General features: G+C 43.3%; 1 protein-coding gene across 4 annotated transcripts in view; it reads right to left on the bottom strand.

Moving 5' to 3' along the window:
• Nucleotides 1–1082: 1082 nt before the first annotated feature.
• Nucleotides 1083–13040, bottom strand: part of TNNT2 (troponin T2, cardiac type) — a 35332-nt gene continuing 23374 nt past the window's right edge. For 2 of the 4 annotated variants that reach the window (XM_053393661.1, XM_053393660.1), the window contains exons 6-14: nt 12648–12669; nt 11256–11316; nt 10982–11098; nt 10444–10521; nt 9702–9812; nt 9305–9414; nt 7545–7635; nt 4557–4597; nt 1083–1415 (exon numbers count right to left, since the gene is read on the bottom strand). In XM_053393661.1, the coding sequence (XP_053249636.1) occupies nt 1367–1415; nt 4557–4597; nt 7545–7635; nt 9305–9414; nt 9702–9812; nt 10444–10521; nt 10982–11098; nt 11256–11309 (651 nt within the window). In that variant the 5' untranslated portion in view covers nt 11310–11316; nt 12648–12669 and the 3' untranslated portion in view covers nt 1083–1366. Of the gene's footprint in view, nt 1416–4060; nt 4598–5741; nt 5783–7544; nt 7636–9304; nt 9415–9701; nt 9813–10443; nt 10522–10981; nt 11099–11255; nt 11317–12647; nt 12670–13040 lie in introns of those variants that run through there. The other 2 variants (XM_053393659.1, XM_053393662.1) reach the window with 2 other exon arrangements.

A 13040-nucleotide genomic window follows, 5' to 3' on the forward strand; every position in this document is an offset into this window, starting at 1 on the left:
CATGAGTTTGGCGTGGCTGTTAAAAAGCAGGGTGTGATCACTGGCAAGGTGAAGTCAGAGACAGAGGCCAGAGTGCCACCTTGTGTCAATCAAAGGGAAATGTACTGCAGTGGACTTTTCAAGAGTTTTGGTTTGGCTAGGGAGGCAATAGTGGGAGATCAGCTCTTGGTATCTGTGCTGATCTTTGCCTGCTTCATTCAGAATGACTAGTGCCTGACAGCAGAGTTTCCACTTGACAAATCCGCTTCCTGCAAATTCCCTTGGTGTTTCACTCACAAATCTTCAGTAATTCCTCTCGCTGCATTAGAACCACATGCTTCTTTGAAACCAAGGGAGAGCCAGTGTGGTGTAGTGGTTAGGAGTGGTAGCCTTGCAATCTGGTGAACTGCGTTCGCGTCCCCACTCCTCCACATGCAGCTGCTGGGTGACCCTGGGCTAGTCACACTTTTCTGAAGTCTCTCAGCCCCACTCACCTCACAGAGTGTTTGTTGTGGGAGAGGAAGGGAAAAGGAGATTGTTAGCCGCTTTGAGACTCCTTAGGGTAGTGATAAAGTGGGATATCAAATCCAAACTCTTCCTTCTAGATGTTGCCGGACTGCATCTCTTGTATGCTACTACAAGCATGGACAATGGTTAGGGAAGATGGCAGCTGAACTCCAAGAGCAGATGGAGGACACCATATTGACTAGGCCTGCTTCAGAGTATGTTTCGGCAGAGATAAATCTCTCTCTATCACCCCACCCCTCAAAACCTCTCACACTAAACTGTCTATAGGGTTGCAAAACGAGGGCATTTGCATAGAGTATTGCAGGACTTGTGCTGGCTTGCCAGCAGTATATGTGAAAATGTCACGAGCCTGTCCCAGATAACTAAGGCACACGTCTGATAGTTAACTCTTTACTGGCAAGAGAAACACAACAGCTTCCACGGTGCTCCTGATACACAAATGCTTCTAGCCTCTAGGCAGCGGTTCACTGGTCTGGGCCCTATGAAAGCAGCAGTGACAATAGGAGACCCCCCCCCCCTGCTGGTTTATATACCTTCCCCTGATGGGTTGTAAGCAATCAGGCAAATAAAGTCGGTATTGCTGCATGATTTGCTTTATTTACAGACACAGTATGCTTAACTTTGGTGACACAGTCATTTTTTTCACACAGCAGCGTGTTTGTTCCATGCCGTGACAGTGCTGCACACACACCTACAGTCATTCTATAGAGTGAAGCCATTGGAAGGTGGCTTGGTCTGAATAATCTGGAAGAGTTGGTGCATTCTTTTGGGCCACATGGGTTGGGATGCTGGATCAAAGGCTGGCCCACACAGAAGTATTCTGCTGTGCTGTCTCCGCAGGCTAGGCATAAACCATCTCTCACTTCCACCGGCCACCAACCACAGGCTTCCCACGGGCGGCCTTTGAGCTGTTGGGGAAGCAGAGAAGCAAATGAGGTATTTCAGGCATCAGTGAGGTCAAAGCAAAAGGCAGAGGCGAGGGAGAAGGGAAGTGTCCACTTTTACAGTCAAACAGCACTGTGGGGGTACTTATTGCACAGGGATATTTGTGGGTCACTCATTCAGTGGCATCCACACAGATCCCAACTTGGTTCCTTGGCGAGTGTGTCCACATGGCATGTGCAGTCCACATGAAGGAAATGCAATGTGAGCATAACTCATGCAAAGTTGCTGTGTTTATACACACTAAGCAGTGAGCTGGGAGCCCAAGTTGTGGAATCCTGAACAAACTTCATCTTGTGCCTTTACAGGTCTGTTTCTCAGACTTAAAGCTTGGGTATAACTGGTTCTTTCTCTCCAAGGAACCCTGAGAATTGTATTCTGGGAGCAGGTAAGGGCTTGAGAATTCTTCTACAGTAAGGATGGGGAACCTGTGGCCAGCACAAGACTACATCCTACAGGCCACAGAATGTTTTGGATCTTCCTCCCTCTGGGTGGAAAGAGTGGCTTTGGAGAGGAAGTTCTGGCCTCATAAGTCCCCTACTTCTGTTGTGGAAGCCTCTGTGCCATTTGCCTTACTGACATCAGAACCCCAACATGAGTAGAGGTATTCACCTTAAGATATAAGCTTGGCATGTGCCTTAAGAGATAAGGTCCAGAGGGCTGTTTCTCACTATATAGAAGGGATAGCCAGTGTGATGCTCTTCAGATGTGATTGGCCTATACACCTTCCATCTTCCCTGTTGGCCCTGCTGGTCTATAAATTGGACACTTAATCTTATGTGCACACTGAAAAGGGCAAGGTGTAAAAATAATCCGAGACCTGGATTTCAAAAATATTGAAGGGTATACATACAGACTTTCTCTCTCTTTCTCTCTCTCTCTCTCTCTATATATATATATGCATACAGTGGTACCTCGGGTTACAGATGCTTCAGGTTACAGATGCTTCAGGTTACAGACTCTGCTAACCCAGAAATAGTACCTCGGGTTAAGAACTTTGCTTCAGGTTGAGAACAGAAATCGCACGGCCACGCGGCGGCAGCAGGATGCCCCATTAGCTAAAGTGGTACCTCAGGTTAAGAACAGTTTCAGGTTAAGAACAGGCCTCCAGAATGCATTAAGTTCTTAACCCAAGGTACCACTGTAATTGCTAACATTTAGCATATCTGCACTTTGATATATCTCACTCCCAGGTATTAAAGCAAGTGTCCCTATCTAGCGTCTTAAAGTACAGTAACACATATCCAACTAAACTATCCCTGATACAGAAATCCAGGGCCTAATTTGGAACATAAAGTCATTTGCCTTCATTACATGCACTGCAAGCCACCACAGCACACCATAAAGGATGCAACATGCTACTCACCCTTTCCTGAAGCAGGTTAGGAGGGAATAAAAGAAGAAATATGGTGTGAGAAGCATGTAACATTCTTGACTAACCAGTTGGGTGCACCTAAAAGGTCGCTAGAGAAGGAGGCATTCCTAATGCAGACTGCCATTTGTTTCTGGACAAGTGGATTAAAAAGATGACTCTTCTGACAATTTTGCCTGCACAGCCACTCTGAAAGATGGCTACGCTACTTGTTCATGTAAAGTGGAAGAAGAATGTTCCATGTTGATCAGCATTGCTGTCAAGAATGCAGGTGATGATTCATTTCCTACTCTGCCATCAGCTACGCACAGGACACCAAGCAAGTTCTTTAGCATCTCCTGGCCTCTGCTCTCCATCTGTGAACCATGGAGTCATGGAGACATGAAGCATGAAGGGAAATGGGTGACTGCACCGAACAATCCAACAGAGGTCCCCAATAATTTCTACAGACAGAGAAGTCAGATTCATGCATGCTGAAAGGAGATGAGCTGATGTAAGGAAAGAGGATGAATGCCCCAGATCTCAATAAGTGGATGATGGTAAACAGACAGCTCAGCTACCGCACTATGCCAAACTATTTCCTAAACGGTGTTCATAGACATATCCTTAGAAGGGGAAATGCTGTGAAGGAGTGAAAAAAATGATGACCCAAAGTGGTGAGGAAGTGATGGAGTTCGCAGATCAGAACAAAATAACGAAGCAGGTGTGCAAAAGGCATGCAAGGGAAGAAATAAATTGGAGGTGCCTGGTGAGAAATGTGGCTGAAACAGAAAACCAGGAAAGAACTTTAGGTGAAATAAGCAAATGGAGAAAAGCACATCCACAACACAACACACATCTAAGGCACAGCTACAATTCCCAGCACCCTTAAGCAACTACAGGTCCCAGGATCCTTTGGGGGAAGTCATGTGCTCTGAATATGTGCTGGATGTGATTTAAATCTATGGTGTCAATCTCCCCTGGCAAAGTATGGCACAGTTAGCAAAGCGTGCTAAGCTCCCTGAACACCAATGAGGGTCTCCTTCTATAGACATCCAAGTGTCTGGTGGCCAATGAAGACCCTGTGCATGTTGGTTCCAAGCCTGAAGTGAGCCTGACATGGTCTAGATCAGCCTCACCAACCTGGTGCCCTCTTGATATTTTGGTCTTTTCCTTTAAATGTATGATGTGGCTGTGACTCTGGTCTGAAAGGTGGATTGGAAGGGAAAGGGGTAAAAAGTGGTGAGAATGAAATGACAGAATAAAGCAACAAGGAGGGGTGAAATAAAGGGTGTAAAAAGGGATGCAGGAGGCAGTAAAAGCAGCAACTAGCTGAAATGAGGACTAAAGAAAGAAAATAAGAAAAGGTGGTGATAAAGCAAGGTTGTTGTTGTTTCTTAAATGGAATCTAACTGTATCAATCCTATGAATAGCCAGAAGTGCTCAATCCAAGATTCTTGGACACAGAGGCATAGCCTATTATTACAGCAGCAGGCTTTCTAGAGCAAAAAGAAGCCAAGAACTGAAATGAGAAGGGCTGACAAATACTAATGACAATGAAAGTGAAAGGAGGAACAGCAGGAAGTTAAGAACGGAAGCAAAACACAAACAAAATCCTGAAAGCTCCAAAGTAGTATTTTACAGAAGGGAAGGGTGAAAGTGGTGCACCTGTAAAAGAAAAAGTAAAAGTGGGGGGGTTGTGAAAGATCTAATGGGAATGCTGGATACTATCAAACTGGATGGCCTGAGTACTTACACCTTTTGATGATCACTAATGCGGTTCCGTAGAACATTAATCTGCAAGAGAAATAGACAGGAGGTGAAGCTACATGGCAATACTTCACCATGCGAGGATCGGGAGGGCCACTGTGTGAAGACAGCAAGAAAAGAAGTCTAAGCATGGGCTGGTTTTATCAGACAGAGTAGTCAGCAGGGCTATGTGGTGGGTAAAGAATCCCTCTAATTGTTGGAATTTCCATAGGTAAAGACTGGGAGTCAGAAAGGACAGTGGATCTGTTTGTCCATACTATCCAATGTGATACTTAGAAGTTTTTCTCTGCCGTGAAATATTATTTCCACACTAAATGGAAGTGTTACAAATCCAGGCAGCTGAGATTAAATTTGGCATGGTTGGTGGAAGGAACAGGGCTTTTTTCAGTCGAAACTCACTGGAACCCAGTTCCAGCACCTCTCAGATGGGTGTGATTGCCACTACAAGAGAAGGGAGGCATTCGTGGTGATTTCTGGCACCTCTTTTTCTAGAAAAATAGCCTTGGGAGGGACTGAGAACAAAGGCTGCTCTCCAGCATTCTTGAAGGCTTCAGGTGAGTTTTTCAGGATGCTTCTTCAAAGTTTTCCCATCATGATCTTGACCAGTTACAGAATCTTCTAGAAATATCCACTTTTCTACAGTTAATAGATGCTTGGGAGCAGCGCTGTGCCATTTGTAGCAATTCCTGGACTCGGTGCTTCTTTCAAAGCATCTCTAAAGTTTGCTATACGTTGAGCATTACGTGTTGTTCTCTGCACAAATGCGCTCTGCTCATGAAGTTCACAAAGCAGGATAAATGCAATAAAAATAATGCCAGAGGGATACCATGTCAAAGAGCAAATCCATGTGGATAACTAGTAATGGAGTTTTTGTTCAGTTAAGGTGCCAAGAAGCTCCAGCTTCTGGTGTAAGGATCCAAAGCAGAGGAGAAAGGTTCCTGAGGTGTCTTCAAGTACTTACCCCTTTCAGAGGATCTGGCTGAAAAGACAAATGGCTGATCCCAAAAATCTTTGCAAGCTAAGCAGGGCAAACATGCAAGACAATGAAATACCACCTTGAGAAGATGCTGACATGGACCAAACTTCACTGGGCCACACTTAGCTCCACACGTTTTATCATTCATCACAGCACTGCCATTAGCAAAGTGGGGTGGGGACAGGCCATACTTACTACTTGCTTAACTCATCGCAGCGTGCAGTGAGTATGGAAATCTAGTTAGGGTTAGAGAAAGGAGATTATTATAGATGTGAAAGCCCCTGCAAAGGGAAAATTAACAAAAAGAAGGCAGTGGTCCTGAGAAAGCAGTGCTCAGTATGAGAAGCCAAACTATAGGTGAGGTCGAGTGCATTCTATATACTAATAGCAAACTTGTCCTTTGATTGCTGATAGTCTGTTGCCAAAATGACACCATCCATGCACAAAATGGAGATATCAGCAGGCCTGAGGAAATGCCAAGGCTTGCAGAAATCCACACAACCCTATCATTGAAACCCTGAAATGAGAATGCCCTGGATGAAGCATTCTTCATCCCACAAAGAAATGGCAGCTGCTGGAGGGGAAGTAGTAAAAAGAGGGGGAGATCAGAAATACTCCAGAACTAAGTCTGGGGCATTTTGGTAAAAGAAAGCAGCCAAATGGCAACTGCCAGGAAAAGCATCACTGCCACTAATGAGACACCTGCTCCCCAAAAGAAAAATATTGTCATTGCTGCCACCTCTGCCACCTCCCCCTGCTATTCAGGAAGCCCCCACCACTGGTGAATGTTTCAGACATTTTCCCTTTCCAATATGTCCCCCGAATTCATTCCCCTATCTTACCCTCAGAATTTCAAGTCAAAAGTTTGGAAATTTGCATTTTAGACTCGACCCTAGCTTAAATGTGATGTTAGTGGAAGAGACAGGTAGTATGAGCTGTGGTGTATTTAAGCCAGTTCTAGTGCAGATTAATTAAGCGGCTGCAACACTATTTATCTAGACTCAATATGCTACTAGGCAGGTGAGTGGTCACAAGGCACTTACAAATGTGGTCTTCAGGGTAGAAATATTTGTTTTTCAAACTGAAATGGGCCAGGTTGGCTTTGACACAGTCTATTGCAGCTTATGGTGTGGTTTGGGGTGTCCTTCAATGTCTGGCGAGACTAGGCAGGACCTTCACAGACCTAGACTGATGCTACTTCATCCATAAAGCTACATCCATTTGAAACAGAAAAGTGCCAAACTCCACTCATTTAATGAGCCATTTGGCTCTGATTTCTGAAGTAGGTTCCAAAGGGAAATGAAGTTCAGTGAGACAAGTATGATCAAATGACATACCTGTGGTTTTTCTAAGCAAGAAGGAAAAGAGGAGGCAAAGCATGACAAGTATCAACTAAAACTGCATTGAATGTTTGCCCATTTCAATTTTCAAGGTGAAAGTAACACTTTCAAAGAAGGGGAAACATTTCCTGAAAAGCTCCCATGATGAAAACATTCATATTCCCCTTCCACTTCAATCTGCTGCTGCTTCAATGCCATTTTCTCCTTATAATCACTGAGTCATCTTGCTGATTACAGAAATGTGGGAAATCCCAGACAATCAGGAATTGTGTGCTGAATGGGATGGTATCTTGATGGATGGTCAACATGACGTCCCACAGAGCAAATGAAGGTAATTGACCATGAGGACAATACTTGTTGCATCAGTGGCAAGGGTGATGCTAGCTAATTGGGATTGAATAGTGAAAAGGATTATAATGGCACAATATGTAGCCAATCAAATTTAGCCACAAAGTGAGGGGCAAATGAAGCAGCTGTCAGAAAGCATTGCTCTCCCTCTCAATGAGTGGATATTTTTTGTCCTCTTTTGATACAATGTCTCAAAAATTACTCAGAGAGCAATCTTTGGATGCTGCTGAAATTTCTTGCAAAAAGTGCCCTTCCTTTCAGAAAGCAGGGCTGTAAAAGGTGAGATATTTCAACAGATGTGCAGACTCACCTCATATTTCTGCCTCTTGAACTTTTCCTGCAAGTCAAATTTCTCAGCTTCCAGGTCATGGATATTCTGCCACAGTTCCTTTGCCTTTTCCCTGTTGTAAGAACATACAGCATCAATCAATGTGGTTGCCAGTGCTTATATAAGCACATAGGAACATGCAATGTGAGCGTGTTCTTCCAGAGTAGGAAAGTGAGCTGAACGTAAGAATGAGAATCTTAGGTATGCAACATTGTGCATGTGAATATGCACAGGCATAAAAATTATGTGCATATTCTTTATTATGTGGTCCATGAGTGTGAACATGTGGATTATGTATTATATATGTGTGCGTATGAGAGAGACATAATATGAATATAAATGTCTGTGTGTTTTAGCCTGTGAATATGAGTATACATAACATTTATAGCTTCAGCCAGAATGCTTCCTAAATTATTGAAAGTCCCAGTTGTCAACCTTTCAACCCATTTATGTCTTTATCTTTAACTTGTGCTTTAATTTAAATCACACATTTTAGTATATTCCTACTTTACAAGTACCTACGCTGATGCTTTTGCCACAACTGGGTCTTCTGCCAAGTGTGGAACACCCTGGGCACAAGTGAAGCAGCAGCCCTCTTCAGACATTACCACATCGAGGGAGCACATGAGTAGAGAGAGACTCCAGGAATACACCTTTAGCCCCACTCCCCACACAACTCCTCTGCCTCTTCGTGTGCTTACAATGGACATCTGCTGTGGGTAATCTTAAGTACCAGTGAAGGCTCTCTCTGCCTATGTTCCTTCTTTAGGTGGTAATGCCTGAATAGGACTAATATGCATCACCGAACCACATAAGCAGAATTTTTTTCTATTCATTATTGCAGCATGAGGATTAGGGCATTTTTGACTGGGGATGCACATACTGTGGTTCTGATTGAAATCATGCTCAACCTGTAGGGTTTTTTTAATCCCTGGATGTGGCTGCAAGTCACACAGCTGATGTAATATGTAGTTAAGCCCTTGATCTACCTGAGGTTTCATACTGCATCACCTCCAATATGCTTCCATGGGCTTATTGCACCCTCTAGTGTTCTGGCTCCCTCCTTTTCATTTGACTATGTCTGCTTAAACTCAAATGCAGGTAGCATTTGGAAACAGTGCATGATAATTGGATGAGCAAGCATTAGTACGATTTAACAGCCCCTTATGGCTTCCTGACTTGTAACCATGTGGGATATAATACCTTCTGCTACCATTTAATGCATGTTGTAGGCAGTTAACACTTCCAAGGAGTGATGGACTAAGAAGCAAGGGAAACATTGCCACATGCATCCTAACTGTACCCTATAGTACCATAGTAATAGCCAAGCCAGCATTGCATTGTGTTCACATAACCCCAAATATGGAGAACAGCATAGCACACAATGCATGCTGTAACTGTAGGATTGTGGCAATCTTACAACGCTTTAGGAGCTGTCTTATGTTAAGGTCACTGTGCCTCCAGTGTACTTTAGCCTGGAAAAGCTTGTTCTGATCCCAATAATTATCAGTCGCCTCAGTGGATGTTATTTTCATTTATAAACAAAAAGTCTGTATGTTAAATGCAAAGAACGCATTTAAAGTCATGTCTAGTTTGGCACTCTGAGAGACCACAAATCACAACTATGGGGAAAGTGGCAGGTAGAAGACTGTTTTCATCTCATTTCTTCATCATGAAGAAAATAGGTCCCTACTGGTCCCTGAGCCTCTGGCTGCTGCCCCAGAACTAGCTTCCCTTCTTACTTCAATTTGTCTTCATTCAAGTGATCGATGGTTAAAGGTTTTCGACGCTCGCTGAGGATCTTTTTCTTCTTCTCCCGCTCTGTCTGTTTTTTCCCACTTTTCTTCTCTGTCTAAAAAAACAAAACAGTTCTTGAGTTCATCAGAGTTCTTGAGAACATCAGAGTTCATCAGACCAGTTCATCAGACAGGTACATGGACTATGAATTCAGAGTATATAAGTACACATAGATTAAAACTAAGACTAAAAAGCTCCTGATACACTCTCATTGAACCTTTACCAGTCTCTATTTGAGCTATTTGGGCATACAACATGTAGGTGAGTAGACACCAAGACAGGAAATTCTGTCCCCAGATGTGAGTTTCAGTTTCTGGAAGAACACTCAGGCTAGATAAGTACCTTCTGTAGGTAGCCTCCAAAATGGAGCATGTTCGAGAAAGCCTTCTTCTTCCTGGCATCCTCTTCAGCCCTCTTCCTATTTTCTTCTTCCTCTTTCCGGGCTCTCTCTTCCTGCCACAGGCAGAATGACAGAGAGGTTTCAGAATGGCAGATAGTCTACAGCAGGAGCGACTAACCAGTAGGCCTCCAAATGCCACCATCATCCCACCCAGGGATGATAGGTGTTTGAGTCAAATGACGGCATCTGGAGGTCCACAGGCTCTGCATCCCTGATCTACAGGGACATCAAATAGAAACTTGTTTAGGAGACTGAATGGACACAAATCAGACAGGATGAGTTCTGTTCCCCAATCCTGGTTAGTAAGCAAGCTCATTAGCCGATTCCAGATCAGTTCCTCCTTGTTTTTCTGCACTTGGGGAAAGGGAACACTTAGAAAAATAAGTAACAGTGGTGCTTTCATTATAAACTGAACAATTCTAGTCTGGTTTTGGTCTGTTATACATAAGGCCTATGTCACTGATTCCCTGCATTTCCAAGGCTTTGGGTTCCCTAGTTGACCATATTACTGCTTGAGTATGATGGGCTCATATTACTGCTTGAGTATAACTCTTACATGAGCAGCTAAGTGGAAAATTTGCCCCATGCATAAATGGGGGTTTGTCAGAACAACAAAAACAAAAAAACTCATAAAGGCATTGAAGTGACTTTTTGCTGTGGACTTCGTGTCTTGGGTATACTCACAGCGAAGCGAGCCTGACGTTCCTTCTCTCGCTCACTGCGGATCCGTTGCTGTTCAGCTCGTTCTGCTCGCCGCTGCTCCTACAGGAGAAAATCAGCCCAGTACCTGTTCAGGGAGGGGGCCTGGTATACTCTGATGAATGTCCCCCTCCTTAACTCAGCATGGCCTGAGCCAGTCACAGTTGGGGCTGAAACTATAACACTACTGAAAATGCTGGACACCTGACATGTTGCCACCTGAGCATCCAAATGATACCTCCCATGGTAAAAAATATATTATAGCTACCTATTGCACCCATGTAAGCTCATACTTCTAGATCAGCCTCTAAAACTGGGGCTTCAAAATAGTCCAGAATATAGTTTTGGGGTCTAGACAATAAATATCCTGCCATTTCATTAATTATATTGTGAATGTGCATTTTTAAGCATTCCCAGAATATGTGTGGGATGTCTGTCTTTGGGGCTCTGCATCACTGACAAGTGGCTTTAGGATCTGAATGAAACACTCTTAAGTCCTCTCTTCTTTTTGGAAGAGACATACTATTCTGTCCTTGAGGAATATCAGCTCTTCCTCCTCTTTCTTCCGGTTCTCAAAATGGGCCTCAATCAGAGTTTGCAGCTCATTCAGATCCTTCTCCATTCTCTTGCGGTGAATGTCCTGCAAAGCAGAAAAGACAATATGAGGGTTTGGTATGTTACACACACACACACACACACACACAGAGAGAGAGAGAGAGAGAGAGAGAGAGAGAGAGAGAGAGAGAGAGAGAGAGAGAGAGAAACAGCTTTATGAGATGATGATGGCTAATGCTCACATCAAAGTCCACTCTCTCCCCATCAGGGATCTTTGGAGGCACCAAATTTGGCATAAAGAGCCTGAAATTGGAGGACAGGGGGGGGAAAGAGGTAAGCCACTAGTATAGTAACACCTGACATCTCATCTCTTTATCAGGGTTGGCTGACATTATTGATCTCCTATATGAATCCATGCTTAATCCCATTGATTTCAAAGAGGTCTGTCTCTGTGTTCCAAGTACTGTAAATCTGGCCAAGACAATATAGACAAACATAGAATTATATAATTGTAGCAATGGAAGGGACCACAGGGATCATCTAGTCCAATCTTCTGCAATGCAGGAATCTTCTGCCCAATGTGGGGCTCAAACCACGGCCCTGAGATGAAGAATCTCATGCTCTATCGGCTGAACTGTAGTACCCTGCTAGCACCCATGCCTTACAAACCATAGATATATGCCTAGAAACCAGTGACAAATGGAAGTGGATGAGTCCATAGATGGCATAAATGGAAGATATAATCATTTTAAAAACAACAACAACCTGACACTAAATGCAAGGTAAAGGGGGGGCACCCTAAGCTTCTTATATCCATATGTGTCCAGTGGTCTAATAACTAGATAGCCCCATCAAATCAGAAAAGACCCTCTACTATGGTGAAACTTCCATTCCTAACAATGAAAATCTGGGAGGGAGCAGCTAACCTTACACTAACCTGTCTGAGAACTCACTCTGCACATTTTATTTAAACTGGATGTCAAACTGAACGTAGTTCCAAGCTGAGGCAACAATTTATAGCTTCTTGGAGGGCGCCGTATGGAATGCCATACCGGTTGCTGAGCTTTTTACAATGGCCGCAGCTGTCACAGTAGTCTTAAGTTTCCTTGACTTGACTTATATGAGCCACTGAACAGCTGTAATAACTTCATCACTGGGCAAGCTGGGGTGGGAATGTTGTTCTTGAGATAGTGTCTCATCACTTTGCCTGTTGCATTTAGCAGTGTCTCTGCATTTGTGGGCAACTTAAAAAAAAAAAATCTAGATAATTTTGTACCACCCAAAGAGACCATGTATTTGCTTTTTTTGAAATTTCAGTGTTGCTGTTGTTTAAAAAGATTTTATTAACAGTGCAGTCCTGTGTATGTTTATTTGGAAGTACAGTTTACTATGCTCGGCAGGACTCACTTCCAGGTAAATATGCACCATGTTACAAATTTGCCACTAATTGAATTTTTAGGAAGCCAATAATATAATATAATATAATATGTCAAATAATATAATATGTCAAACATTGACATCTCTCTATTTTTCTTCAGTTGTGCTTGTACTCCTTTCCCCCTTCCATACAACTGCTCCTGCCTCAATAACTGCCTGCTAACCATAACATCAAAATCCACTTTACTTATACTTACTTGGGCCTAGGCTTTGATTCTCCTGCAAGAAACCAAATGAACATTTAAAGAGTTGCCAAACAAAAATATTTACCTGCTCCCTTTGTAGATAAATTGAAGAGACAGGCCTACTGACTCCCTTAAGGCTTATATGGGTTGTTTCTGCTCCCCAACCCTCCCACCGCTCATCTCTCATCTCCCCCTGTACTTTTTCATGTAAATAAAGGCTTGGGCAGATTTTTTTTAGTATGTCTGTGTGTGTTTCAGAGTTCTTAACTCTTGAACTGCAGGGGAATGCGCATCTCTCCTTTCTAGTTCCTGCCTCAGTTTCTCAGGCTGATTGACATGGATTTTGTGCGCTTGTCCAACAAACCTGCTTCCAAAAAAAATTAAAAATGGACTTATTTAAGTAAA

The sequence above is a fragment of the Podarcis raffonei genome, chromosome 6, assembly GCF_027172205.1.
Source record: "Podarcis raffonei isolate rPodRaf1 chromosome 6, rPodRaf1.pri, whole genome shotgun sequence".
NCBI classification, from domain to species: Eukaryota; Metazoa; Chordata; class Lepidosauria; order Squamata; family Lacertidae; genus Podarcis; species Podarcis raffonei.